This window comes from Kogia breviceps, chromosome 8, assembly GCF_026419965.1.
Source record: "Kogia breviceps isolate mKogBre1 chromosome 8, mKogBre1 haplotype 1, whole genome shotgun sequence".
Lineage (NCBI taxonomy): Eukaryota > Metazoa > Chordata > Mammalia > Artiodactyla > Physeteridae > Kogia > Kogia breviceps.
Window position 1 is genome coordinate 37,338,348 of NC_081317.1, and position 25,741 is coordinate 37,364,088.

At 42.3% G+C, this 25,741-nt stretch overlaps 2 protein-coding genes across 8 annotated transcripts in view; one reads left to right on the forward strand and one right to left on the reverse strand.

The window, feature by feature from the left end:
* The window catches only part of DAPK1 (death associated protein kinase 1), a 212,519-nt gene extending 201,521 nt beyond the window's left edge, over positions 1 to 10,998 (reverse strand). For 2 of the 7 annotated variants that reach the window (XM_067041208.1, XM_067041213.1), the window contains exons 1-2: positions 10,450 to 10,805; positions 9,428 to 9,597 (exon numbers count right to left, since the gene is read on the reverse strand). In XM_067041208.1, the coding sequence (XP_066897309.1) occupies positions 9,428 to 9,489 (62 nt within the window). In that variant the 5' untranslated portion in view covers positions 9,490 to 9,597; positions 10,450 to 10,805. Of the gene's footprint in view, positions 1 to 9,427; positions 9,598 to 9,694; positions 9,836 to 10,045; positions 10,153 to 10,449; positions 10,806 to 10,903 lie in introns of those variants that run through there. The other 5 variants (XM_067041210.1, XM_067041211.1, XM_067041212.1 and 2 more) reach the window with 5 other exon arrangements.
* On the forward strand, positions 9,488 to 12,898 carry LOC136794739 (uncharacterized). The gene is made up of 3 exons (XM_067041061.1): positions 9,488 to 9,653; positions 9,933 to 10,502; positions 12,726 to 12,898. Exons 1-3 carry the CDS (start codon positions 9,488 to 9,490, stop codon positions 12,881 to 12,883), a joined length of 894 nt encoding a protein of 297 aa, XP_066897162.1. The 3' UTR covers positions 12,884 to 12,898.
* Positions 12,899 to 25,741: the final 12,843 nt, after the last annotated feature.

The following is a 25,741-nucleotide window of genomic DNA, read 5'->3' on the forward strand; positions in this document are numbered from 1 at the left end:
AAAAAGCCATGCTTTCTATGCTCAGAAAGCTCACAATTCAGAGAGGGCCAAGAATCACATGAACAAGCCAAGTGTAAAATAATACCAACTGCCCAGTTATTTACCGCAGATTGTTAAGGATATAGGAAATAAAAGAGAGAATCTGCACAACTAGCCGTGGACATGCTCCACAGAAGCTTGCAGGCCGAAACAGCCCAGCTCATTTTGTATTCGCTTTTTAGTTCTGCAGGTTAAAACTTGTCTCTAATACAGATAATTTTTTTTAATTAAAAATTTTTTTTTGCCGCCCACCCGGCCTGGGCCGGAGGGGAGGCGGCTCGGGGTTGGCGAGGACACCAGCCTCCCCGCCGCCGCATCGCTCCTCCGACCGGCCTGGGCGCGTGGGTCGGTCAGGACCCCGGCCCCGCATGCGGAGGGCGGAGGGCGGGCTGCGCTGGGGGACGAGGCCCTGCAGCCTCCCCGGCGCCTCCCCGAGCGGGTGCCTGGCTGCGCCGCAACGTTTGCACAGCAGAGCGGTCCCTCAGGTCGCTGTGGGCCCCTCCTCCGTCGGCGGCTTGGTTTAGACGGGGTCAAAGGGCACATTGGGGCGCGGGGTCAGGCGAGGGTGCGGGGAAGGTGCGCCAGAGACTCGGGAATGTTGGGAGCCCAGACCTGCCGGGCCGCGGGGTCCTGCTCCGCGGTTGCTCTGCCTGACTTTGCCCTGTGGGTGCAAACATTTTTTTTTTAATGTTTAAAATTATCTGCATGAAAGAGAATGTTGCTTCTGAAGAGGAGGCCTACAAAGGATGGTCCATATTAATTGGTAACATTAATAAAACCGGATATACTCATTCAGTGCCCGAAGCATGTTTAGCAAAACCGAGGGACTTCACACTTCTACACCACCTCGACTTACCTTTCCTGTCCACTGCTGTATTTGCCAAGCTTTCCTATCTCGTGCCATGGGAGCGATGGGGAGGAAAGCAAGACCGACAAAACTTCATCCTAGAAAATATTCCGCTTGTTCTAATTCACTTCCTCTCCCAAACAACTGAATCAGCTTCCTGAAGCTCCTGAGGGGGGATATCGGCCAGGTGCTCAAACCTTATCCATTCTAAATGGGGAATTGTAAATATCTTCCCTCCATTCCAAAGCTAGTTTGAATAACATGGCAAAGAAATGCCTAGAACAAGGTCTCAAGCAGTCATTTTATAAATTCTCCACCAAATGGGATGACAGGTGAGGAGTCTACTTCACTCCGATTGTACAATGTGGAAATAGAGACATTAGGGAGAAAACAAGAGCAGAGGTGCCTTACATCAGCCAGGCCTTGTCCTGAGTACACTGGTGCCACTGCAATTATGGTCTGCGGAGAAGTGTGAGCCGGCCACGAAAGGGGAAGGAAATAAACCTGTGATTATCCAAAGACAGGGGAGCTCCTTAGGATATTTTGGTGGAAGTTTCTGGCATTACAAACTGCAGTTCACATGCTGATTCTAGACACTGAGTGGCAGAGACAACATTTAGAAAGACTACTTTCTATATTCACATTCCAAGTGTACATCAGAAACCCCTGGCAGGATCTGGTTTCAATTACATTGATTTATGTACCAGTAAAATAGTATTTTTAAGATAACAAATAACTTCTTAACTTTTTTGGCTTACCAAATTTCTCAGGACAGCTCCTCCAGGTATCAGGTGCAATTCAGCATTTCCAGCTTCAGCAGTTAGCTGTGAAAAGTCTATTCTCTACAGTATTCATATACCTACAGTGCCTATAGCTTTATTTTTGTAAAGGGAAGCAGCTTGCAATTCTCAGTCTATTAAATATTACACTCAAAAGGTTGCAGTCTTTCATCACTTTCCCAGAGACACATATTTCTGCCGCTTACCCATAAACCACAGATGGAAAAACAAAAAAAATTGAGCTCTACCCAGAGGAGGCAAAACGATTTAGAAGAACTTCTCAAAGGAGGGTGGAAACATTAGAACAGAATCAGCACTAACTTCTGACCTCTTCTCCCCCAAGCTGCTCCATCTTCGTGCCAACGTATCCCTCTGTCACTATTTTGTCTTATCACCTGAGTCGTATCTACCCTCCTGCATATACAGCTTTGTCGTAGACGGTGGTATGAGTTGCTAGGCGTACATAGAGACAGGCAGTTCAGAGGGAAATCTGACCCGCTTCATGATGGGACCAAAAAAAAGGTACTGATTACCTCTCCTACATTTCTTTTGCAACTGGAAAATTCCATACTGGGGGGGCCAAGGACAAGAGCATGGAGAACCAAAGTAAGGTCTCGAAAATCCTGACAATCCTTACAAGTTAAAAAGGGACGGGTTGCATGGTTTCAAAAGTAGAAAACAATGAACTATAGAAAAAACTATTTAACAATGGAAAAAAATGGAAATTCACTCATTCCTTATACGTGAAAACTTACTATATCAACTGTACTGGAGATATCTGAAAACCAGCCCCATTCATCACATTATATCTAAGAAAGAATAATCAGACAGTTTTGACCGAAAATAAAATGTGTCCCACAAGAGTCCACACACACAGCTAAATTTCCCAGCTGAAAACCATCAGGCTTATGAATATAAGCACCATCAATATAAACCTTTCGGCAGTTTACAGCATTCATTTGTTCAAACATTACATTCCTCATCTAAAGTTGAATATTTGATAAAGGGAAAAATCAACAACTTTCTCCCCACCTCCTTCCCCTCCTGACATCTCTGAATGTATCAATACATTATATTACTGAATAAAATTTCTCAAGTTGACAATTGGAATGTCGACAGGTAGGACATAGGGGAAAGCCCCGTGGTCATTTCTCAGAGGTTAGCAACATTATACTTAAATGACTGCAGTGTGGTCTGTAAGCCACACGAGCTCTCAACGTCACCTTCAAAAGACAGAAGCGATAAACAAGAGTCACTAAGGATCACACCTGTCAGTTATCACCAGAGATTAGTTACCAGCACATGACTGGTTTTGTTTTGTTCTGGACTGGGATTGAAAATAAGACCAACTATTTCAGGTTTCAGACTTTTTCCCTGTAAAAATCCTTTTAGTACATTAAATCTAGAATGGGGATATGACAATTTTCTGTTTTACCTAAGAAAGATGCACTAGTTAGACAAAGTTATGTTTAAACACATTTTTGTTAGATGATGTAGAAAAACCAAAGGTCAGTCATTTTTTCCTCTACTCTCTCCTAACTGTACATTTACAGGAATTAATTTAGAATGTAAACAAAATGATAGACTGAATATATTAAAAATAATTATACTACCATATAATCTCTCTCAAGGCCGAGGGTTGATGCATTCCGTTGTGATAATTTACCATAGCAAACCAAAGCAAAACAATTAAATATCACCTTCCACATAAAGCCTCAAACAATCACACCTCAGCCTTAAAGCAGACAGACTACGGACACTTAATGAAATGAGAAACTGTCTTTCAGGGGGTGGCCTACTGGGCAGAGCCACGACTCTTATACATTCCATGACTCAAACGTTAAATAATAATGAAAGTGTTCTGTGATCTTTGTAAAAAGCTAAATTATGAACTTTGGCACTTGGGTAAAACTACAGCACGTACTAGCACCATTCATAAATATAGGGCACAAGCCATTTGTAAGAGACAAGGAGGTCACATGTGTTGTCAAGTGCCCATAAGAGTTCTGAACTCAAAGCGTCAGCCTCTTCATGGGGTGAAAATGAAAACCCACCATGAAGCGGTTACTAGTTTCTCCTGACCATTCTCTCCAAGCACGTATTAAGATGGATAGGCATTAGATGGCTGCCCAAATCACTTCTGTTCAATATCAACATTATCTGGCTTCCAAAAAAATGAGAATTGCCAAATCCTAAGTAGTGTGAAGAATATAATGAAAACAGTCCTGCTCGGGAGTCTAGGTCCATCTCTTGCTACCTGATAGCCAGCTACCTTGAGAAAGCCACTTGACCTAAGGACTGATGGGATGAAACAAGAAGGAAGGACTCATTGACTGCTCAGCTTCTTCTAGGTCTAAGTACCCAAGGGTCCGGGGCTACCCGTCACCAACAAAAGCCCCTCCCCTCTATCAGCAGGTGGCATTCTTTGTCTCCTGATCAGAAATATGTTTCCATTAAAATCACGCTTTATTTCATGCATATAAAATGCCTGATTAGGTTAGGTTAGGTACACATTGCAACTGGGTAGAGTTAGGGGTGAAAGTTCATAACTCATTCCCCTACAGGGTGTCCCAGAGGTCAGACCACCTAATCTTGACCTTGTCGCTCCCCCGTCATTCCCCCACCACACCATCTCTGAAGGTATCCACACACCCCCACCCCAATGCCTGAAGGAAATGGTCTCTACCTTTCTGGGGTTACAACTTGGCTGGGAGACCACAGGATCCGTCTGATAATGTCACCTCTTCTGATATAACCCTGGATTGCAATTACTGAAATTCATCTGAGCATCCATCTCTGTAAGCTTATTGTGTTTTTCACAGCTTTGCAGGGGCGTGCCAACGCTATGGGGCCTTTAGGTTCCTAAGCGGCTGGGTGAGACACAAGCCTAGGGTAAAAGGGCATGGGAGGACCAAAAAGGCCGCTTCAACGTTTCCTGGCTTCCCCATCAATTAGCGCCTCCATACCCTACGTTCCCGACGGTATGTCCCGCCAGGTCCCAGTGAACCTAATTTCTACATCCTCAGGTGGTCCAGAGGCGCATTCCCAGTGCTGGCAAGCAAGCATTCAACCCAACTGCCACTCTCCACTGTCATCGTGCCCTCCCTTCACATGCTAGAAGATTATTATTAGGCCTCCCTATAATGCACAAAATTTTTAAATCCCTGATTGTTACCTCTAACACATATATTTGAACTTTATCTCTCACACCTTTGCAGCCTTTCCCATCAGAGGAAACAGCTGAGGGCACACAGAAGCGGAAATGAGAAGAGAAAACTCACATTCAGGGAGGTCCTACAGGATGATCTCACTAGTCAACCAAGCGAGCCTGCGAGTCCCACTTCCAAGGAGAAAACACGCTGGGAAGTCTCTCCCTCTCCCACCCCCACGGGATTGCCAGTCTTAGGACTGATTCCTGCAGTTCACAGTAAACCAACCGAAAGAGGTACTCAGACTGTCAGGGTTTATTACAATTCCTCACGTCAATTAAAATGCCTCTGGATTTTATGCCAAAATGAGAGTGTTTTAACTTTAAATTATTAGCTTCCAGCAACCCTCCAAACAAATGTAGAATACTTAATGCTCCACTTTGTTTTGTTTAAAACTGATCTTGTACTTGGATATGCTGTGCACCTTAGTCACAGAACGAAAAAGGAAAAACAGCTTTTATTTTGATGAGCTGCAGCCTTTAATATCCTAAGTTCATCACCACCAGAGTCATCACTCATTAAGGGCCATATACATGTAACCATATATATGTGCATGTGTGTGTGTACTCATGGTGCTTTACAAATATTAATCCATTTATTCAATCTGTCAGCATTTATTGAGCACCTACATCATGCACCTAATTAGGTATAAGAGATAAAAAATGATGAGCAAGTCCAAGGTCACAACCCTCTGACAAGCTGTGGCGAAAGCAGATAATCAAACAAGTAATGAGTATGCGTTGTGGTAAATGCTGTAACGGGGAAAAGAGGTTATTAAAAATAATATCTGAGGCAGCGACTATGTGTGAGATGTTTACAGCCACTGCCTCTAATTCGTATAGCATCCTGCAAAGGTAGGCTTCTCCCCACTTCCCAAAGGAGGGTGCCGGGCTGTCCCACGCTACGCACCACCTCTCCATTGACCTCAGCACCCGCATCAGCATTTGCATCTCAAATCCCCATTCTGGTCTCAGTATTGTACCTGCCGGTCTGCATTAGCCTATTGAGGCATCGATTAAACTTTTGCCCAGAATTATACAGCACATTGCACACCCACAGGGGAGAAAAGAGCCCACAGCGCACCCTGAAGGAACATTTAAGCCGGCTACATGGAGTCATACAAGAATATTAACAACACAAAGCAAGGATGGAGCATGGACGGATGGGGCAGTCTCTGGTCATGACCAGTGGAGTGCTTCAGAGAGCAAGTCATTTGGCTTCTGAAAGGGAGAGATCACTGTGGAGAGATTTATTCAGGAGGTGGGACCCAGGTCTTCAGATCACATAAGGTCAGACAGTGTAAGAGAAAGAAGGCCAGTTCTCAGGAAGGTGGTGTTCACAGAGGTGCCAAGAAGGCTCGCAGGTTAGGCTGAACCACAGCCAGGGATGTAACTGGAGTGCGATGGTGGGACAAGCTGGCCTTCAGCTGCCCCGAGTGCCAACTGATAAGAGATGCTAAGGCACCTGGGGCATTAAAATGACCCAGTGTAACAGCACATGGAGAAATCCGCATTTATAAGAACCCCTCCCAGAAACCACTACATGTGACAGAAGCAGTTCTTCGTTCCACCTCCTGGGATAGAGGGTGAGACCCAAAGGGCCCCCTGGAGTCAACACAGGTCACCAAACAATATTTTAACCATGACAGTCCTTTTCACTGCGGGGACTTGTTTCTACTTGAAGGGTGTGCAAGTTCAAGGCCAGAGCTGCATTATACAGAATCAGAGTGGAGAGGCCAAGGGCTGTCAGCAGTGGGTCTCCCCCATGACCCTTTTCCCACAGGACCTCCCTTCCCCAAATTGGTAAACAGAAAAAAGAATATCAAGTTGCAAACCAAGTTATTAGCATGCCTGGAATATGTCTCAACCAGTCCTGCTGATGATATCTATATTTGTTTAACTCTTGACTGCTGATAAAATTCTTTTACTTGGTATTCACAACAGCCATGAAATAAGCACTAGGCCTCTCACTTTATAGATGAAGATCCTGAGGGTCAGAGATGGTAAGTGACCTATTCAAGGTTATACAGCTAGCAAGTTCTAGAGCCAGTTTTGGACCAGAATATCTGTCCAGTGGTCTGTCTGCTCTATCACTACTACAAATAGTCAATATACTTTATAAAGTTTTTTAGAGTTGACAGAGAGCTTTTACAGTACACCTAGGCAGCACACACACTAATATACATACACACACACACACACACACACACACACACCCTTGTACACACATACTCTCTGTTTTCCTAAAAGCAAAGTAACAATAGTAATAATCAAAATACTATATCCTACTTGTTTAAAAACCCATCCTCCCTCCTCTAGCTATTGACTTTGTCTTAGACCATTTATAAAGTAAGTGAGCAGCTATTATGTAGATTACTGCTAAAGATATGTGGATGAAGTTTTAAATCATAGATGTTGGTTTGTTTATAACTCACTGCTTAGAACAAGCCTGCTTTTGTGTTAAACATCTGCCCATTTTCATTTTCCACTGCTAAGCTCCTGCCTCTCTGCTCCCAATCTTCTCTCAGTGACACATGAAGCAGCATCTTTCCTATATGTCCATCATATGCCAGGATTTGCTTTCAGGAAGTGGCTATTTCCTGGCAGACATAAAATTCACAGGACTTGAAAAAAACTTTGAAATAAAAAAATCAACCATTTACTGCATTTTTAAACAAAAGCAAAAGACCTATCAGACAGATCGGCATGTATACTTTATTTTTTAAAAATCCCCAACTCCCAGTTTGTCAAAGCACTTCTTTCAAATTCATAGGTCACACAAATTAAATTATTCAATAAACAATTTGTCAATTAGTCTTGCACAGTGGGGAGAAAATTATACACAGAAACGTAGAATGAGCCAAAATCAAAGCAAAATCTAGTGACAAATGAGTAAACTGCTCTCCATCGCAGAGGCAGAGGGCCTGTCATCGCACCCACGAAATAAAGATCACAAACTCCCCCGCCAGCCACAGGGAGGTCTCATTATTTTTCCTTCTCATAACACATAATTCTACCAAAAGATCTTAATGAAAATAAGGTCAACATACTTAATCTATAAAGCAATCATCTCACCTACTTTTAATCATCTTTCTTTATAAGAGAATTCATATAATCAGGCCACACTACACAAACAGAATTTAAACATACTTTTTTGCCTTTTTCCCCTGCTCCCAAAGGAAAACTCCATGTACCACTCATCTTGCTAAAAACCACAGGAATAAAGTGACTTAAATTCTAGTTAAACCAAGTATTTCAACCACATACTCTTAAACCTTAACATTAAACATATCCATGAAATATTTTTGAGAGCTTTCCTTCTTACTTATTCACTCAGTAAATCTCCAATATATAGTAAGCTCCCCCTAAGCACAAGTTCCCAGTGATGTTCTGAGTCCATACTAAATGTATACAGAAATATTTTGATACAGTATCTTTTTAAAAATTGCTTTTGTTCTCAACTATTACTTGAACTTGAAAAAATTTTAGTTAAACTCAACTTTCACAATTCTCACAAGGTCATCTAGGGTGTGGGTATTTTTGAATTTCCTTTTCATGGAGAAACAGGAAGCACTGAATCAGGACATCAGGTGTATACGGAAAAATACATATTTTGATACACATGTAAATAAATATACTTTTTTGTTTGTTTAAAGATCCTTTTGTCTACTTGACTCACAATACAAATACACTGCAGTCAAATTTCTTATGTTGAATTTAAATTTAGGTGTGAAAACTGGGTTTTCTGCTCAAGTTAGACCAGAGCATAACACACACTGTCAAATCCCCAGTCAAGGGGAAACCCATCCAGCCCTTAGAGGCCCCCAAAGAAATCGTTCTTTGTTGACCTGGAATTGAAAGACTTCTCATTCAGAATCACAGCTCCCGCAGCAATGAAGTATGCTCTGAATCCAGATAGCCATATTAGACTCTCAACTAGGGATGTGTTAAAAATTTAACATCGTGAATGAAACCAAAGCAACCACTGACACCAACTGGGTAATTAAATTCCTGGTTCAAGGAAGTTTCAAAATCCAAACCCAACATCAACATCTGGCAAGTCTCCATGTGTGACCTACCGATACTTGTGCATGTTATTCTGAAAATTCAGAAAGAGGGAAAGTATTAAGCCTTTAAAAGCCTATTAATTAGTTTGTACTCTCTGTACACATAAGGGCTAACTCACAGTTAACTGGAGCTAACTCCAGTTTCAACTATATCTCAGCTTTTGCCTCATTGTCTCAGAAGGGCAAAAGCTGACAAGCGTTACTGCAGACAACTAAATCTATTCTTGTCCAGGGGTCTTGATCAATACACTTTGCATCATAATCTAACACTGAAATAGCTTCTCCACCGCCAGCCCCTTGTTTTAGGTAGTTTATTTCTGGTCCCTAGTCCTTGCTGGGTTAGTTAACTCTTTTCTCTATAATTTGCACATCTCCTGGAAGGACGAGGGAGACGCCTGAATTCAAACTGCATTTGTTTACCGCCCACTGCCCGCAGTATTGTGCATTCCCACAACCCAGAAGCGTGCGTTTCTGGAACCCCCAGTACCTGCCAAGTTCCTCGCCGGTGTCGTAGTAATCATCCACGTTTTCCTGCCTGAACACGGTCATGATAAACTGTCACGCCTCACGGAAGCCCAGCGCACTTCAGCACCGCTTCCCAAACCATCACCACCGCTCCTGCGCCTCCGTGGGCCCCTCATGCATCAGTCAACAGTCCTTTAAAAAAAATAAAAAAGGCAATAACAACAATAAACTGACAACCCCAAAACGAAGTACCCCTCCCCAGGGCTAAGACTCGCTCGCTGAAGACCACCTCTCCGGAGTTGCCGCACCCCGCCGGGTGGAGAGGAGCACTCTTTGTTAAACCCTGGCCAGGGACTCCCCCAGCCCCGCATCGCCGGCACACGCGTGGGGCCGGGCACAACCGCACCCCAAGGTCCGCGTCCCCGAAAGCAGGGCGCTCGGCACGGATCAGAACCCGCTCCGGAAGTGGCTGGCCTCCCCGCCTCCCCTTTCTCTGCACACACGCCCACCCAGCTCCCCACCTCCAGGGGCGCAGCGGAAGAATGAAGCCCTCGCCGGGGCCGAACGCGCCTCGCTAGAAGCATCCCTCTCCTGTCTGGAGAGGCGGTGCAGCCCCCGCGCCACCTCTCGGCTCCCGCACCTCCCCGGCCGCCTCAGCCACCTTCTCTCCTCCCTCGAGCCAAGCAGTCCCCAGAGGCACATTCCTGGCGACTCCAGCTCCGTTACCCGGCCGACCCGGCGTGCGGCCGCCCGGGGGAGCAAGGGAGGGAAGGGAGCGGCCGAGGGAGGCGCGGCCGCCCGCTCCCGGTCTCCGCGTCCCGACACAAAGCGCCCGGCCCGCGCCACCTGTTCCCACCCGGCTCGTGGCCCTGGGGGCATCTCCTGGCTGCGACCCCCCTCCTCCCCTCAGTCAAGTGTACCCCGCCTCGGCCTTTCCGGTTGCCCTGGGCGCTGCCCGGGCCAACCCCGCCGCGCCGCGGCCGCGAAAGCAAAAGCAGGCGGCGGGGCCCGGGAGGAGACGGGGAGCCGCGAGCAGCCACTTACCCGGGCGCCCGGGAGCTGCCCGGGTCTCTCCGGGGCGCTGTCGGAGGTCGACGGTAGGCGCCAGCGCCGGGGACTAGCGGGGCGGCGGCGGGAGCGCAGGGAGGCAGCGAGTGGGGGCGCAAATCCCGCGCGTCCGTCCGGCGTCGGCTCGGCCGGGCTCTCCCGCTCCTGCTCCGGAGCAGCCCCTCGGTTCCTCGCCGCCTTCCGGGCGGAGGGAGGCCGGCAGGCGGCCAATGGGGACCCCGCGGGCGGGCTGGCGACACGGCCCACCCACCTCCGAGCTGCCCGGCCGGGCCGGCGCTGCGGGAGCTGCACGGCGCTGGCTGCTCCTCCCCGCTCGGCGCTCTGGACTCGCTGGCGCGCTCTACCGCGCACACCCCCGCACACACCCACTCACCCCACACCCGCGCCAGGAGCTCAGCCAGCGCGGCCGCGCGCAACATGGGCGCCCCACCTGTGACACGCTGCTACGCTGCCCCCTTCGGCGGGGCTCCAGAGAAATGAGATTCCTTCATCCTGCAGAGGTGTCCTGAGCGCCCCGCGTGGTCCAGGCACGGTGCTCGGCACCGGAAAATCACAGAGACCATAATAGGTTTTAAAAAAATCCCTGCCCTCTTGAAACTTACATTCTGGTGGAGAAGCTAGACAATCAATACGTAAACGAATAAATGAGATTATTTTAGAAGGGATTGGTTCCATGGAGACAATACTGCAGGGTAACGGGATAGAGAATGACAGGGCGGGAATGGACAGCATTAGAAGGGATTTCTGTTCAGGATAGGTGTTTGAGCTGAACTGTAAGAAGATATGAAACCAGAGAAGAAAGGTTTGAGGTCTCAGAGGCCCAACGCAGCAACAGAAACGAAGGGTTTATGTGTGCAGTCCAGTATAGTATTGTCCATTGATGAGTTGAAATGTGGTTAGTCCGGAATGAGGTGTGCAAGAAGTGTCAAATACACATGGGATTCCAGGACTTGGTTTGGAAATAAGGATGAAAAAAATCTCTTGAATATTTTTATATTAATATGAAATGCATGTTCAAATGATAGTATTTTGTACATATTGGGTTAAATTAAATATATTATTAAAATTAATTTTGCCTTTACTTTTTAAAATGCAGATACTAGAAAATATGGTACCTATCTGGCTTACAGTTATATTCCTGTGGTCCGTGCTGGCCTACACTGGAGACCCGTATCCATTCTCTCTACTTCTTACCCCAGGCCCCCGCCAAGCCCTGGCATTCAGGGGGAACAAAAAGGATGTTTCCCCATAGGGACTGCTGGGGATCCCTAAACAGAGAAAAGCTCCTATAGGGAAATTTGCCTTACTGCTGAGAGTTACAAAAACCGGTATGTGAACGCTCTGAGATTTCAGATCCATTCCATCGTTCAAATTTCCAGATTTTCTAAAATGAGATGGTTTAAACTCTCTTTAGTTCAATAGAAATTCTTGGGAGAAAGAAAAAAGAATGCCCCTCAGATCTTATGTCAGACCCTCCTCTTAAAGAACATTTCGTTCAATGGCCCACAGGAAGGGCACACGTTCATGATGATGGAATCAAGGGAAGATTCCAAATTGGGTGGCAGCATCAACCTTAGTGATGGGTTTGAGAATTAATACAAAAGGATCTTGAGAGGTGAGATATACAGTCAAAACTAACAAAAAACGTGGTTCATCTAGGGGAAATGCAAATGAATACATCTGTTGGCGGGGGATTAAAAACACAGATACTTGGAAACTTGGAAAGTGCTTATGGATGACTGCTTTAAGGGTAATATTTTCCTGCAAAATACATGTTTAAAGTGTGCTTTCCAAGGCAATGAGAAGAACTACCTCTGTTTGGAGACTAGCATGTCTTCCCTATTCGACATGCTGATCACAGGAGATTTTCTGGAGTAGTGAAAAAGAGCAGGGGCTTGGGAGTCACACATTTGGATCTAATAGTGGTGGAGCCATTTAACCCTAGCTGTGAATGACCCTGGCTGTGTCCCTTACCTGTTAGTTTCACGTCTGTACTAATTCAGGAAAGCATTTTAGAGAGGGAAATGTGCCCCAAAATTCAATGAAGAAGCAGAGTCTAATTCTCCTCCCCGTGAATATGAGTTGTCTCTAGTGGCTTGCTTCTAAGAAAATGTAGTAGAAGTGACACAGTGTGATATCCTTCTAAGGCTGGGTCATAATGTGTTAGAGCTTCTGCCTAAAGTTCTCTTTCTCTCTCTCTCTCTCTTTTTTTCTGTTGCTTGCTCTCTTGCTCTCTCCACTCACTCGGGAAGTCTTCAGCTGCCATGGTTACCCTGGGGCTGCCATGTGGAGATACCATGTGGAGAGACCACAGAAAGAGAGAAGCCCAAGGAAGCCAGCTGTTCCACCCTACCCCCACCCTCAGCTATTTGTGTCTTCACAGCCCAAATTCTGCCAGCAGAATAAATGATTGCTGCTGTTCTAAGTCATTATTTTGGGGTGGTTTATTACGAGGCAATAGATAACATGTAAGAAAACTTAATTCTTAACATGTACCAAATGCCAGACAGACTAGATTATTCTCTTGCTTTATCTTCAAACAACTCTGTAAATTGTTTTCTCCACTTTATCCTTCTTAGTCTTAGTTTCACCACCTGCAAAATGAGGACAATAATAGACCCTTGTGTATTCCTCAGAGTTGCTGGGAGATTCTAAAATGATAATGCATGAAACAGGGCTTTTTACATTATAAAATATATCAGAATGTTGGTATTATATTTTCTATCATAGTCCAAGCAAGAAGAGCTCTGAGATACATTTCTCCTATGGAAAACAATACTATAATCCTGATATTATGAGATTCAAGCTGGAAAGGACTTCCATGAAAAGAACTTGAATATGATATGAACTATGGCTTATGATAATAATGGTGATAACATTTAAAACAGACTCCAGTATAGAATTTAGGACATTATTTTATAACTGTGTTAGTCAGGGTGAAATAACTGCTGCTATAAAACTCCACAGATCTCAGAGGTTTGACACATTTAAGGTTTATTTCTTGCTCTCAGCACAGAGGTTTGCAGAGATTAGAGAAAGGGCTCCACTCCACATAGTCATTCAGGGACCCAGGCTTCTGCCCTCTAATGGATCCATGGCTCCTCAGTGCATTGAGTTTCTCAGCTGATCCTTTTCATCTATTGGCTGACGAGAGATGAGAGAATCCAGAGAGGACTGGAGTTTTTTTAGTGAGTCAGGTTTGAAGTCTAAGGCTTAACCATTTCTTGGGCAAGATGTTCTAAGATTAATCAAAGTGGAACACACTAGCTCAGTTCACCTTTGGATTACTTTTTAATAACATTCCTTTGGCTTTTATCAAGGGCTAATATTTTTAAATGACCCCATGAAGAATGTTTCTGCACCTGTGGCTTCCATGTTGAAGATATTGCCAATTATGCAGTTGAGTGCCTCTTATGTAGACAGTCACATGATTGACTCTAATTCCTCTCAGTACTGAGCGCTAAGAGAACTCATTACTACTGACCAAATGGTGTTTCTTTTTTGTCAGACAATGAAAATTGTAGAGCTCACTCTGTTCTCCTTTCTCCAGAGTGAGAAAGCAAGTGGCAAGATCAGAAAATGTAATCCTCCAAGTTATGGCCAATTTGCCATATTCTCTGAATAAGCTTTTATTGTCTAATACATATTAGATACTAAGGATGCAAAGATAAATAAAATATTCTCTGTCCTCGAGTAACTCAGTCTAGTGATGGAGACTGAAGAACAAAGAGACGATTCTATTAAAGTGTGGTTGTGCTAGATATAATCCATTTATTTCTCTAGATGTATTTTCTATCCTTCTCCACCCTTACAGGTCTGCAGGCTGAGCTGTAAGATTATTTTAACTCATTTCCTTGTGTTCTGGCTGCAGGTTGGTTTGGCCAATGGGGAGCGTGGCATGGGGTCAAGGAGAAGGGAGAAGAATGGGGCCAAGGTAGTTATTATCCTGCTTTTCTCACTGCAAGTTTGCCTTGGTCACTATCAAGCAAAAGTCACTGCTCCTCACCAGATAAACTTTTCTACGTGACTTTCTCTGTCCAGGTGTTGGTAACCACTCTCTCCCCTAGTCTCTTCAGGCCTAGAGTTTGTGGCAGCTCCACGTTACCAACCTGGGGTTCCTGCACCATCCCTTATTGCTCCCCTGCACCTCTCCCACACCTCCTTGAATCATCCTAATTTCAGTGTGCCATCTCCTTCCTCTGCAACCCTGACAGACTGCCGTGGAAACATGAAGGGAGGGCACTTAATTCACATAAAGGCCAGGGATGGAGGATGATGATAGGGACAAGCCTGGAGTTTCAGGGAAGTTTTCTGGAAGAGTTGACAGTCCCACTAAAACATGCGAAAGAAGATTAAGAGTTAGTACAATAAAATGGTGGGTGATGGGGTGGTGGATTGTGGGGTTGTAGAGGTGGGAGAGAAGGACATCTAGAGAGAGGAAAACAGTGAGGATGAAATCATGGATGTCAGAAAGATAATGGCTCGTTCAGGAATCTGTAAGTAATCAGAGTTCAGTCAGTGAAATGTCAAGAGGTAAGAGTAGAGAGGGGAAGGGTCTTTTGCACTGTGTCCAGGACTTGGATGAGAGCTGAGAGGTAAACCAAGGGAGATCTTTGCAGTCTTGTCCATTGTGCTTGGCACTTAGGTCTTCACTCCGAAGACTCTTTGATACCCAGGTGATTAGTGCTAATTTGGCACATCCTTGGAGATGGTGGGTAGAGAAAAACAATGAGAAACTTTAATGAGGTAGAAATCACAGGACTTGGTACTAGAAGAAAAGGACAGAGTCAGGGCAATATCCAGATTTTTGGTTGAGTGATTAGGTAGATATTGCTGCTATGTGGGCTGAAATACAGACAGACAAGCTGTTTGGGGAAAGAGAAGATGAGGTGAATCTGGGAGATATGAATTCTGAGGTGCCCATGGGGCATTAGATAATGTCCAGGTGGAGTTGGGTACCTATGGGATAGCCGAGGGTAATTTTTGTGTACACCAGAGGAGCGTCAAGCATGAAAGTAGATGAGGCCATTTAGGAACAGGATGCAGGACTAAAAAGGAGAGTGCTAGGGGCAAAACTCTTGAGAACAGAAGCATATTAACTCAAGCAAATACAGAGGGGCAAGTATGCCTCGCCAGTAGCTATAGCTTGCCTATTAATCTGCTGAGCAGCTATGGGTTTTACTTGTGTTTCTTGGAGTCAGAATGGGTGCCAGCAATGAGTGGTGAATTAAGACCTCATGAATATTGAGTGCCTTATAAGTCTCCTGTATGTATAGTGCATCATAACTATTTGCTGTCTTCTTGGTCTAATAGGTTACTAACTTCCTTATCTGTGCTTAACAAATCTCGCGAGTTTCATCCATCCCATTTATTTTCTTGTTTTCTGTAACAGAATTGAATATTTAAAAACAAAATATCAAATGCACATTGCACAACTCCTTCTGAGCTGTGAGCTGTTTGAAGCACCTCCCCAACCCCTTCTTCCACCATTGTACCAGACTCACAGCCTTTTTGTAGTGCATGGGTTTAAAGATTAGGGCTTGACATTACCTGCCTGGCCCTCTGCACCGGAGTATGGTACCCGGAGTTTAAGACCCCATGGCACGGATTTTGCCTACTTGTCTACACCTACTTTCCCTCTGACTCAGTTTCTTTCCAATTTTTATTTATTGTATCCTGTGGTATTGAATGCATCGCTAACCCTCATTAAATCCTTTGTAAAAAAACTCAAGAGGGATGGAAATAAACACATACAAATCACTGACCAGAATCTGAAAGGCCACAGGAGATTATAAACATCTGGGGATACAGATTTGCTTTGGTCCTTAGCTTGATTTCTTTTATGCCTGGCCCAATTTCTTTTAGGTTCAGACACTACCTGAAGCAAAAGATTGGTAACACTGAACAGCATTCATAAAACTCATGGCCCAGAATGTCAGCCAGGTTCCTAACTAGAGGTACACAGAGCTGTCTCTAGGCCCTGTACATGTCACTTATTTTACTATTAAATGCAAATGTAGCATTCATATAACACGTATGCTTCTCTCTCCACAGAGTTCCTGCTATTGGATTTTTAGTGCAGTTAGCTACCAGATTCTACAACATTTCTCCATTTGCATAAAATGGATATAATCCCAATTTGGATATAATGGGGAAGGGGAAGAGTGGAATATTCAACAGAGTTTCTGTTTTGTCAAACAAACGTAAAGCAAGACTGAAAGAAAAGTCATCCAGAAGAAAGAAGTCAACATTATTCATCCATTAGAACTGGATGTACAAATCATAATTACAGATAAAATCTAAACCTACAGCCACATTGATTTAGTGAAGGTATTTCTATTTATTTTCTACTGCTTCTAACTTTTTTTTCTCTGTTGGTAGCTAATGAACCTCTTTAAAACCATCAGACAATATCATTGATTTCTATTTATTTTCCTTTCAGAAAAAAATTATGGTAAAAGTATTTTGAGTCAGTATCAAAATTTGTCTTTTTGGGGGACACAGAGATATTAAATATTACAGGAGATTCAATATCAATGAAAGCCTCCAGGTTTCTTGGCATGGTTTCATGAAATACAAGTCCCATTACTCAAGCCAGTGAAGTGATTTACAGCTTATTCATAGCAGTTTGTTAGGGTTTATAGAAACATTGCTTTTTAAAAAAGACAAACATAATAAATTTTTCCAGAGGGTTTTGTCAGTCTAAAGATTTGCAAATAAAGCAATAATCTTTGACCCTTTCAGTGCTGTATTCTCATAAATTTACACACTTATAGAAAATTGATGTTTTTTGTTTAGACTTAATTAGTCCAAATATATTCTTTTCAAATAATTGTATAAGAATAATGGGCTTAATTTAATTTGTTGTTTAAGTATTTCTGCCATTTTCTCTTAATTTTAAGAAATGTTGGATGATGAAAATTTCTGAGGAAATACCACTTAAGACCACTACACTGGGTTTATAACCTCCTAGGAATTCAGAATTACTTCTAGTAATTTAATGTTCACTCATTGATTTAATTATTTATTGAATGGTGAGGATAATGGTGAATAAGACAAACCCAGCCAATAATGACTAAGAAGTAGCCACGTTTTATATTTCTGTAGAATCCTCTTAAAGAAAGGATCTACTTGGTTTTTCTGAAATTTCCTGCTTAAGTTTCCTAGAAGAAATCCCCTCAGTGGAGCTCTCCAGCCACAATCAATGAGAGTAGTTCCTAATCAAGGTTATACAATAAAAAAGACACAATAGTTGAAAATGCATTTCCCAGCTCTTCTGCAGACCTCCACACCACTCCCATCTCTCCAGTCTACCTCATTATCTTAATGTTTAAAAAACAAAGATTCCCACCCCACCATCCTATCCTAACTTTTTGCAAAGGTGATTAATTTTTCAAACATCAACTAGATTCTTTCATATATTAAAAAAAAATTTTACATTTTGGGGGAATTCCGTGGCAGTCCAGTTGTTAGGACTCGGCACTTCCACTTCAGGGGACATGGGTTCAATCCCTGGTTAGGGAACTAAGATCCTGCATGCCGCAGAGCGTGACCAAAAAAAATATTACATTTTAATTGACTTAAGTATGTCTTAAATGACTTAAATACATCTTTTTAAAACATGGGTTTTCCCATTTGATTTGCAAAATCAAATATTTTTCAAATATTTGATTAGATATTTTATTTATATAAGCTTTTAAAATACTTGTAGGCCCCTTGAGTGTTAGAGGTCCATGTTTTATATCTTTTAGAATATCTCAAAAAGCTAGTACTAAAAAAGCATGGTACTAGGCACATGATGGCACACAGTGAAATTTTTTCCTGGATTAATTGCCTTTTGGTGTAATTAATTAGCTACAATCATGTTCTGATATACAAACAATTTTTGCTTTTAACCAAAATGCATTCCAGGAAACTAGAGCATCATGAAGCCCATGGTGTAAACATACAGCGCTTTTCCATGGAAAGAATGCAATAATTGGAATTTGTACTACTGACTAAGAAAAAACTATGGCAGTAAACAAAAATATGTCATAAAAGCCAAGGCTCAGCAACAATAACTCCATGAAAATACAAAAGAATAAAATTATGCTCCAAGCCTAATAAAATGGGCATAAATGCACTGTAGGCATCACCACAGCACTCCACTGTTATAGATACATGTGTGCATACATATGTATATCACATAAAATGCAACTTTATAGTATCATAAATTCTAGTTAAAGTAGTATGCTGAATAACATATGCATTAATTAAACAGTTCATCAACAATAATTGTGCTTATCTTCTTAGAGTTTGGAAGGACTTCGGGGGATAATTGGTATGGGCCAAATTTCCAATATCTGTCCAAGAATGTTTGAGCTGATTCCCCTTTCTCTCTTAGAAAAGTTCGTTAAAGCAACAAGAAGCTTTGAAATTCATCAGTGTTGCTTCAAAGGATGGTATGAGGTTATGAACATGTGTTACTTGCTGACATCAATGGCTGCTACACAGAGAAGTATTTTTTTAAGAATCTCAAATTTGACCAAAAATCTCTCCCATTCACTGTTTGCTGCTTCCTCCATTTATTTACAAATTCTGTTTATTGTGAAATATATGGAAAGCTCCCAGAAAAGAATACACAACAGCATTTTCCAGTTCATTGGAAAACTTTGAACTTATAATAGTAGTTTTATGTATTGTAATAGAGTTATCAAGAAAGGTGTATAACATAATCTGACCAACCTGAGCTGTTCCCTTGTTCTCTAACAAAAGCCGTGCAGTGAAAGCTAAAGAGCATTTTGAACTTGACTGTATGGTGAACAAGAAACCCTAAAACCCTCTAGATGTGAGGTATTAGAAACACTAATAACATCATTTAAATGCACATCTGTACCTGAAAGAAAGTAAGAAAGATATAACCAAAAGAATAAATAAAGGTACAAGTGGATCCTGACAGCACTGGGGATGGGTGTCAGCCTCAGGAATATAAGGGGTTGGGATTTTTAATACTCAAGTGGTACAGGAGTTGAGACTTTGGGCAGTTTTAGATAAAACACCCTCTAAGAGATTGAACCTTCAGTAAGAGATGGAATGGATAAAATCCCACCCATTAACATGGGTTGATGACAAAAACTGATCTGCCACAAGGTGTTTGAGAATTTGTAGCATCAGGCCTCATCCTCACATGGAATTGAGTTTAAAATTGACACTTTATGTGGGTCCAGAATCACCTACGTCAGGAAAGTAGTCCTGAACTGGTAAACTCCTCTGGAGAGACTTGCCCTCATCTCATCCCAGGAAGGATACCCAAACCCCACTGAAGATGAGCTCATAATTGAAAACTGTAGAACCCTCAAGGAACCAGTACAACAGAATTAGGAATCACTAGACTTAATCAATGACAGGAATAACTTCTCTCCCCAGAATGTTAGTTAATGAGACAGTTGGATAGAGGTTGTAAAATAAGAATGTTTAAAATGATTAAAGCCATTGAAGAAGGAATCAAACTTAAAAATGATAAAAGGACACAAATGGAAAAGGGTAGTTAGGCTACTGTCAGGCAGTATGGAATGCAAGAACTTCCATATGAAAAGATGAAAAGTAGGAGCTCTGGGTCTTATACATGTTTGACTAAATCAGATCATTTTCCAAATACTGCATTCAGCCATGATTTTTTTAAATGCCTGCTTTTTCAAGGTAAGGATTGGGTGGAAGTACACCAGTCCTTAAGGAGAAATAACAGATTTGTGTGGTTAAAAAGTAGACCAGAGGGAATTCCTTGGCTGTCCAGTGGTTAGGACTCCACGTTTTCATTGCCTAGCTCGAGGGTTCAGTCCCTGGTCGGGGAACTAAGATCCCACAAGCCAGGCAGTGCAGAAAAAAAAAAAAAAAAAAAAAAAAAAAAAAAAGACCAGAAATCCTTATGGAGTTGGTTAGTGATTGCAAATTCTTCTTGTGGCCATCTTTATGCATTTGAACAATTTTGACACTTTTAAAACAATAAGGCATTTTTCTTTCATCACCTTAAAGATTATTTATATTTGGCCACATTTGAGTAGGTTACATTTTAGGCTCCTAATATTTTCCTCTCAATATTAGTTGTGACATTGTTCTAACCTGTTCACCTGTCTTTCTGACGGTTTCAGGATACAGACAAGGAAGCTTCTGTAAGGTAGAATTTTGCAGAAGAAGCACAAGACTGGTGTTGAGGAGACCTGGGTTCCGCCACTCACTGTGTCATGGACACCACCATGGGGCCTTGTACAAGTCACATAATAGCTCTCAATGCCAATTTCTCTCTCTTTTTTTAAAAATGAAGCTTTGTACCAGACAGGAAATGTAAGTAGGTAAAGTAGCAAACAAAATATGTGTGTGGACCAGGTTCCACTGATGTGCAATGCACGCCTGACTGGGTTACTGTTTTTAATAGACTTTATTTTTTAGAGCAGATTAATTGAGGGAAAAGTTTAGGGGAAGATACAGAGATTTCCCATATAGTTCCTGCCCCTCACATGGACAACTTCCCCCATTATCAACATCATCAACATCCTGCACCAGAGTGGTACATTTGTCACATTGATGAACCTGTGTTGATACATCATTATCACCCAAAGCCCATAGCTTACATTAGGGTTCACTCTTGGTGTTGTACATTCTGTGGGTTTGGACAAACTGCTAATGACATGTATCTACCATTATAGTGTCATACAGACTGGTTTCACTGCCCTAAAAATCCTTTGTGCTTTGAGTATTCACCCTTCCCTCCCCCACCCTTAATCCCTGGAAACCACCGATCATTTTACTGTCTTCATAGTTTTTGGCTTTTCCAGAGTGTCACATATGTGGAATCATAAAGTATGTACCCTTTTCAGATTGGCTTCTTTCACTTAAGAATATGTTTTTAACTTTCCTCCGTGTCTCGTCATGGCCGGATAGCTCACTTCTTTTTAGCACTGAATAAGTTCATTGTCTGCATGTGCCATAGTTTATTTATTCATCACCTACTGAGGACATCTTGGTTTCTTCCGAGTTTTGGCAATTATGAATAAAGTTGCTATAAACATCCATATGCGGTTGCTTGTGTAGACGTTAAGTTTACAATTTGGGGAGGTAAATACTAAAGAACGTGGTTGCTGGATGCTGGTTAGGTTTTTAAGAAACTTCTAAACTGTCTTCCAAAGTGGCTATACCATCTTGCATTTGAAGCAGCAGTGAATGAGAGCTCTTGCTGTCCCGCGTCCTCACCAGCATCTGGTGTTGTCAGTGTTGAATTTTGGCCATTCTAATAGGTGTGTAGTGGTATCTTATTGTTTTAATTTGCATTTCCCGGATGACAGGTCATGCAGACATCTTTTCATATGCTTATTTGCCACCTGCATATCTTCTTTTTTTAATTTAATTTTTTATTTTATATTGGAGTATAGTTGATTTACAATGTTGTGTTAGTTTCAGATGTACAGCAAAGTGATTCAGTTATACATACATATATATATATATATATATATATATATATATATATCCATTCTTTTTCAAATTCTTTTCCCAGATAGGTTATTACAGAATATTGAGTACAGTTACCTGTACTATACAGTAGGTTCTTGTTGATTATCTATTTTATGTATAGTAGTGTGTACACGTTAATGCATATCTTCTTTGGTGAGGTGTCTTTAAGGTCTTTGGCCCATTTTTAAAACTGGGTTGCTTGTTTGTCTGTTTGTTTGTTTGTTTTTTGTGGTACACGGGCCTCTCACTGTTGTGGCCTCTCCCATTGTGGAGCACAGGCTCCGGACGTACAGGCTCAGTGGCCATGGCTCACGGGCCCAGCCGCTCCGCTGCATGTGGGATCCTCCCGGACCGGGGCACAAACCCATGTCCCCTGCATCGGCAGGAGGACTCTCAACCACTGCGCCACCAGGGAAGCCCTGCTTGTTTTTTATTGTTATAGATTTCTATTTCCAATCTGTGTCCCATGGAATTCAGTTCTTTGACATGTGTATTCTGTGTAACATGTATTTTGTGAGAGTTTTCCATGGTCAGATAAGCATGGAGAATTCTACAGTAAGTAGAGTTAAACAGTTTCTCTTCAGCTCAACTTCTGAGACCTTTAATATCATCATTTGTAGGGCTCCAAGTCAGGAATTTGGTAAGCCTGGTCTCCCTAAATTATTGGATCTTCTCTTTTGCCCAGGAATTCTAGATGTGCAAACTACTTTTTATATCTTCCAGTTCTATTGTTCTGCAATCAGGATATGGATACACTTTTACTTATGTACTATTTCTAAGTCAACTTAGGTGGATATAAATATAGATTATGTCACTCCATCAAAATTATGACTGTATGTACCGAAGTATTCCCAAATTTGGAAACTTTCTGTTGAGAATATTAACTATCCCTTAGGTCCAGAGCATGTCCTGTTTTCTCCATAAAAATTTCCCTAATACTTATGGTCTACACTGATCTCTCTTCTCTAAACTGCTTTGACCCTTTAGGTCTTTCTATACAATTTATTCCCAAATATGCATTCCCTTATATAGCCTTCATTGTTGCATGTTTGCTGCTCTCATCTCTCAGTACAGAGTTTGCTTCTTCAGGAACATGCGTTGTATAACTGTTGAGTGTCCTACACCTGGTATACACATGGATTTCAATTAAAACTGCCGAATAATTGTTTCTTTCCTAGGCTTTCCTTCCTTTACCTTTTGATTAAATATATGTTAATTGAAAGCCTAACAGTTCTACCCATTTTCCAAGTGGATCACTGTAGTGCTAAATTAGATCAGCTGGCTTTTAATATGCACTGAAAGCGGTTTAAGCACACCAAGGCACAGGTGTCCTTAAGGTGCGAAATTTACAGCACCTTTAAATTCTGCATTGTGGCAATCTTCCTCAATGACTGATAAGTTGTCCACCTGCCAAAAAGCAGAGACATTTTTATTTAATGATGACGAAATGCATTGTATTTTGACAGTGGAATAAACCATTTTAAAATATGATTGCAAAAGACAGACTTATATTCAGCTTTGTAAATGTTTAACATATCATGGCCTACCCTTGGAGTCTTTTGTGATGTTAAATTGGATTAACCAGGTGGATTTATCAGTATTTTGATTACAATGCAGAGGCAACCAAATATTTGTTAAAAGCTGTCATCAGGGAAACCCAGGACTTTCAGTCTTCTAGCTAGCAAGAATTGGGAGTTCTGTACAAATGAGTAACCTAGATACAGGAGCAACCAAAACACCCAAATTAGAAATGATTCATATGGTTGAGGAAAACTCAATGCATGGTTTTACCAGGGAAAATCACTATGAAAAAGAATAGCAAATGTACTAAACATCATTGAATTGAACACTTAAGACAAGTGAATTTCATTAAAACTTAAAAAAAAAAGAAGAATTGCAGAATTTTAGCCAGAGTGGCATTGAGAAAACTCTTGAAATTCTTGAAGGAGAGTACTGCTCTGATGTGATAGAACATATCATCTTACATGTAATATACAATATAAAGATATTCTTTTTAAAAATTTAAATTTTTAAAATAATTTTTTGGCCTTGCTGCACAGCACGTGGGATCTTAGTTCCCAGACCAGGAGGTGAACCCGAGCCCCCTGCGAGTCTTAACCACTGGACCACCAGGGAAATCCTAAATGTATTCTTAAAGTCTCTGGCTGAATTAGTCGTCAGAGAACTTACAGAGCTGACAACCTCATCAATTGTTAATACAACAGATTTGTTTAAAATAATTGTTCACCATTTTGTATTGAAGGACAATTTCAAGTGTAGTGACTTGTAAGATACTTTTTTTAAAAAAAAAAGCTTTCCATCATTTTATTGAAAGCACAATGTGTTTATAGTGGAGCAAGGCCATTAATTAATTCTTCACTTGAGAATAGACAGGAAGGTGTTGCTGTGCAAGGACATTCCTCAATAGTTCTCAGCATGCAAATACCTGAATAAAGGATGTGTTAATTGGCCTTGAAAGTTTAGGTTCTACCTATTATGATAGTAAGGAAGTGACATCAGAGAATCACTTGTGAGCAGCTAGCAGTGGACGTTTCCAATCAGTCCCTCAAGTGTATATATGATGCCTTCTCCACAAAATATTCAAACCAGCTTACGGGACGTGGTCCACCCCTGAACTTAATAGGCAGTCCTAGGAGTTACCTTTTACTTTCATTTTTTCATTTATGCTTTGGTCTTACAACAAGAGGATATGATCACTTGGGGAGACATCCAGTCTCTTTTCTAACATCACCTCTTGCAGTCAAGTTTGATTGACACTTAGGACTGCTGAGGTCTTATCTTTCCCTACTTTATGTTTTCTCGCACAAAACGCTTCAATCCCCCAGGCTGGATGGGGGAAGATGTTCAATGGTTGTCCTGAGTCACCGACAGCACTGTGGGTGGTTTGGTTCAACGTTAAAGTGATGTTATTGTCATAGTGGTGACATTACCTCACCATTATCACAGTTTGGGTGAATCTCCAAAAAATGGTGATGTCATTTGACATTGTGAATGAGGAAAGTGAAGGGTGAAGAGAAGAAAGGGCCACTAGAGGTGGCTTCCTGGACAAGAATGGTCATGAAGCCAAGGAAATCTGCTACGGCTCAGCCTCTACAAAAACCACATGCTCCAGACACTCACTCATATGCTGGGTGTTGTTCACAACTCCAGAGGCCTGTGAGAGACAGAGACAGAGAGAGAGACAAGAGACAGAGAGATAGAGAGACAGAGACAGACAGAGACACAGAGACAGAGACAGAAAGAGACATTGATTAGCTGTTTTACAAGCATTTATCACATTCATTCACAGATGATTTTTTTTCTTTATAAATTTATTTATTTTTGGCTACATTGGGTCTTTGTTACTGTGTACAGGTTTTCTCTAGTTGCAGCAAGTGGGGGATACTCTGTTGCGGTGCATGGACTTCTCATTGCGTTGGCTTCTCTTGTTGTGGAGCACGGGTTCTAGGCGCGTGGGCTTCAGTAGTTGTGGCACGTGGGCTCAGTAGTTGTGGTTTGCAGGCTCTGGAGTGCAGGCTCTGTAGTTGTGGCACACGGGCTTAGTTGCTCTGCGGCATGTGGGATCTTCCCGGATTAGGAATTGAACCCGGAACCCCTGCATTGGCAGATGGATTCTCAACCACTGCGCCACCAGGGGAGCCCCAGATGATTTTTTTTTTTTTTTTTTTTTTTTTGTGGTACGCGGGCCTCTCCCATTGCAGAGCAGAGGCTCGGGACACGCAGGCTCAGCGGCCACGGCTCACGGGCCCAGCCGCTCCGCGGC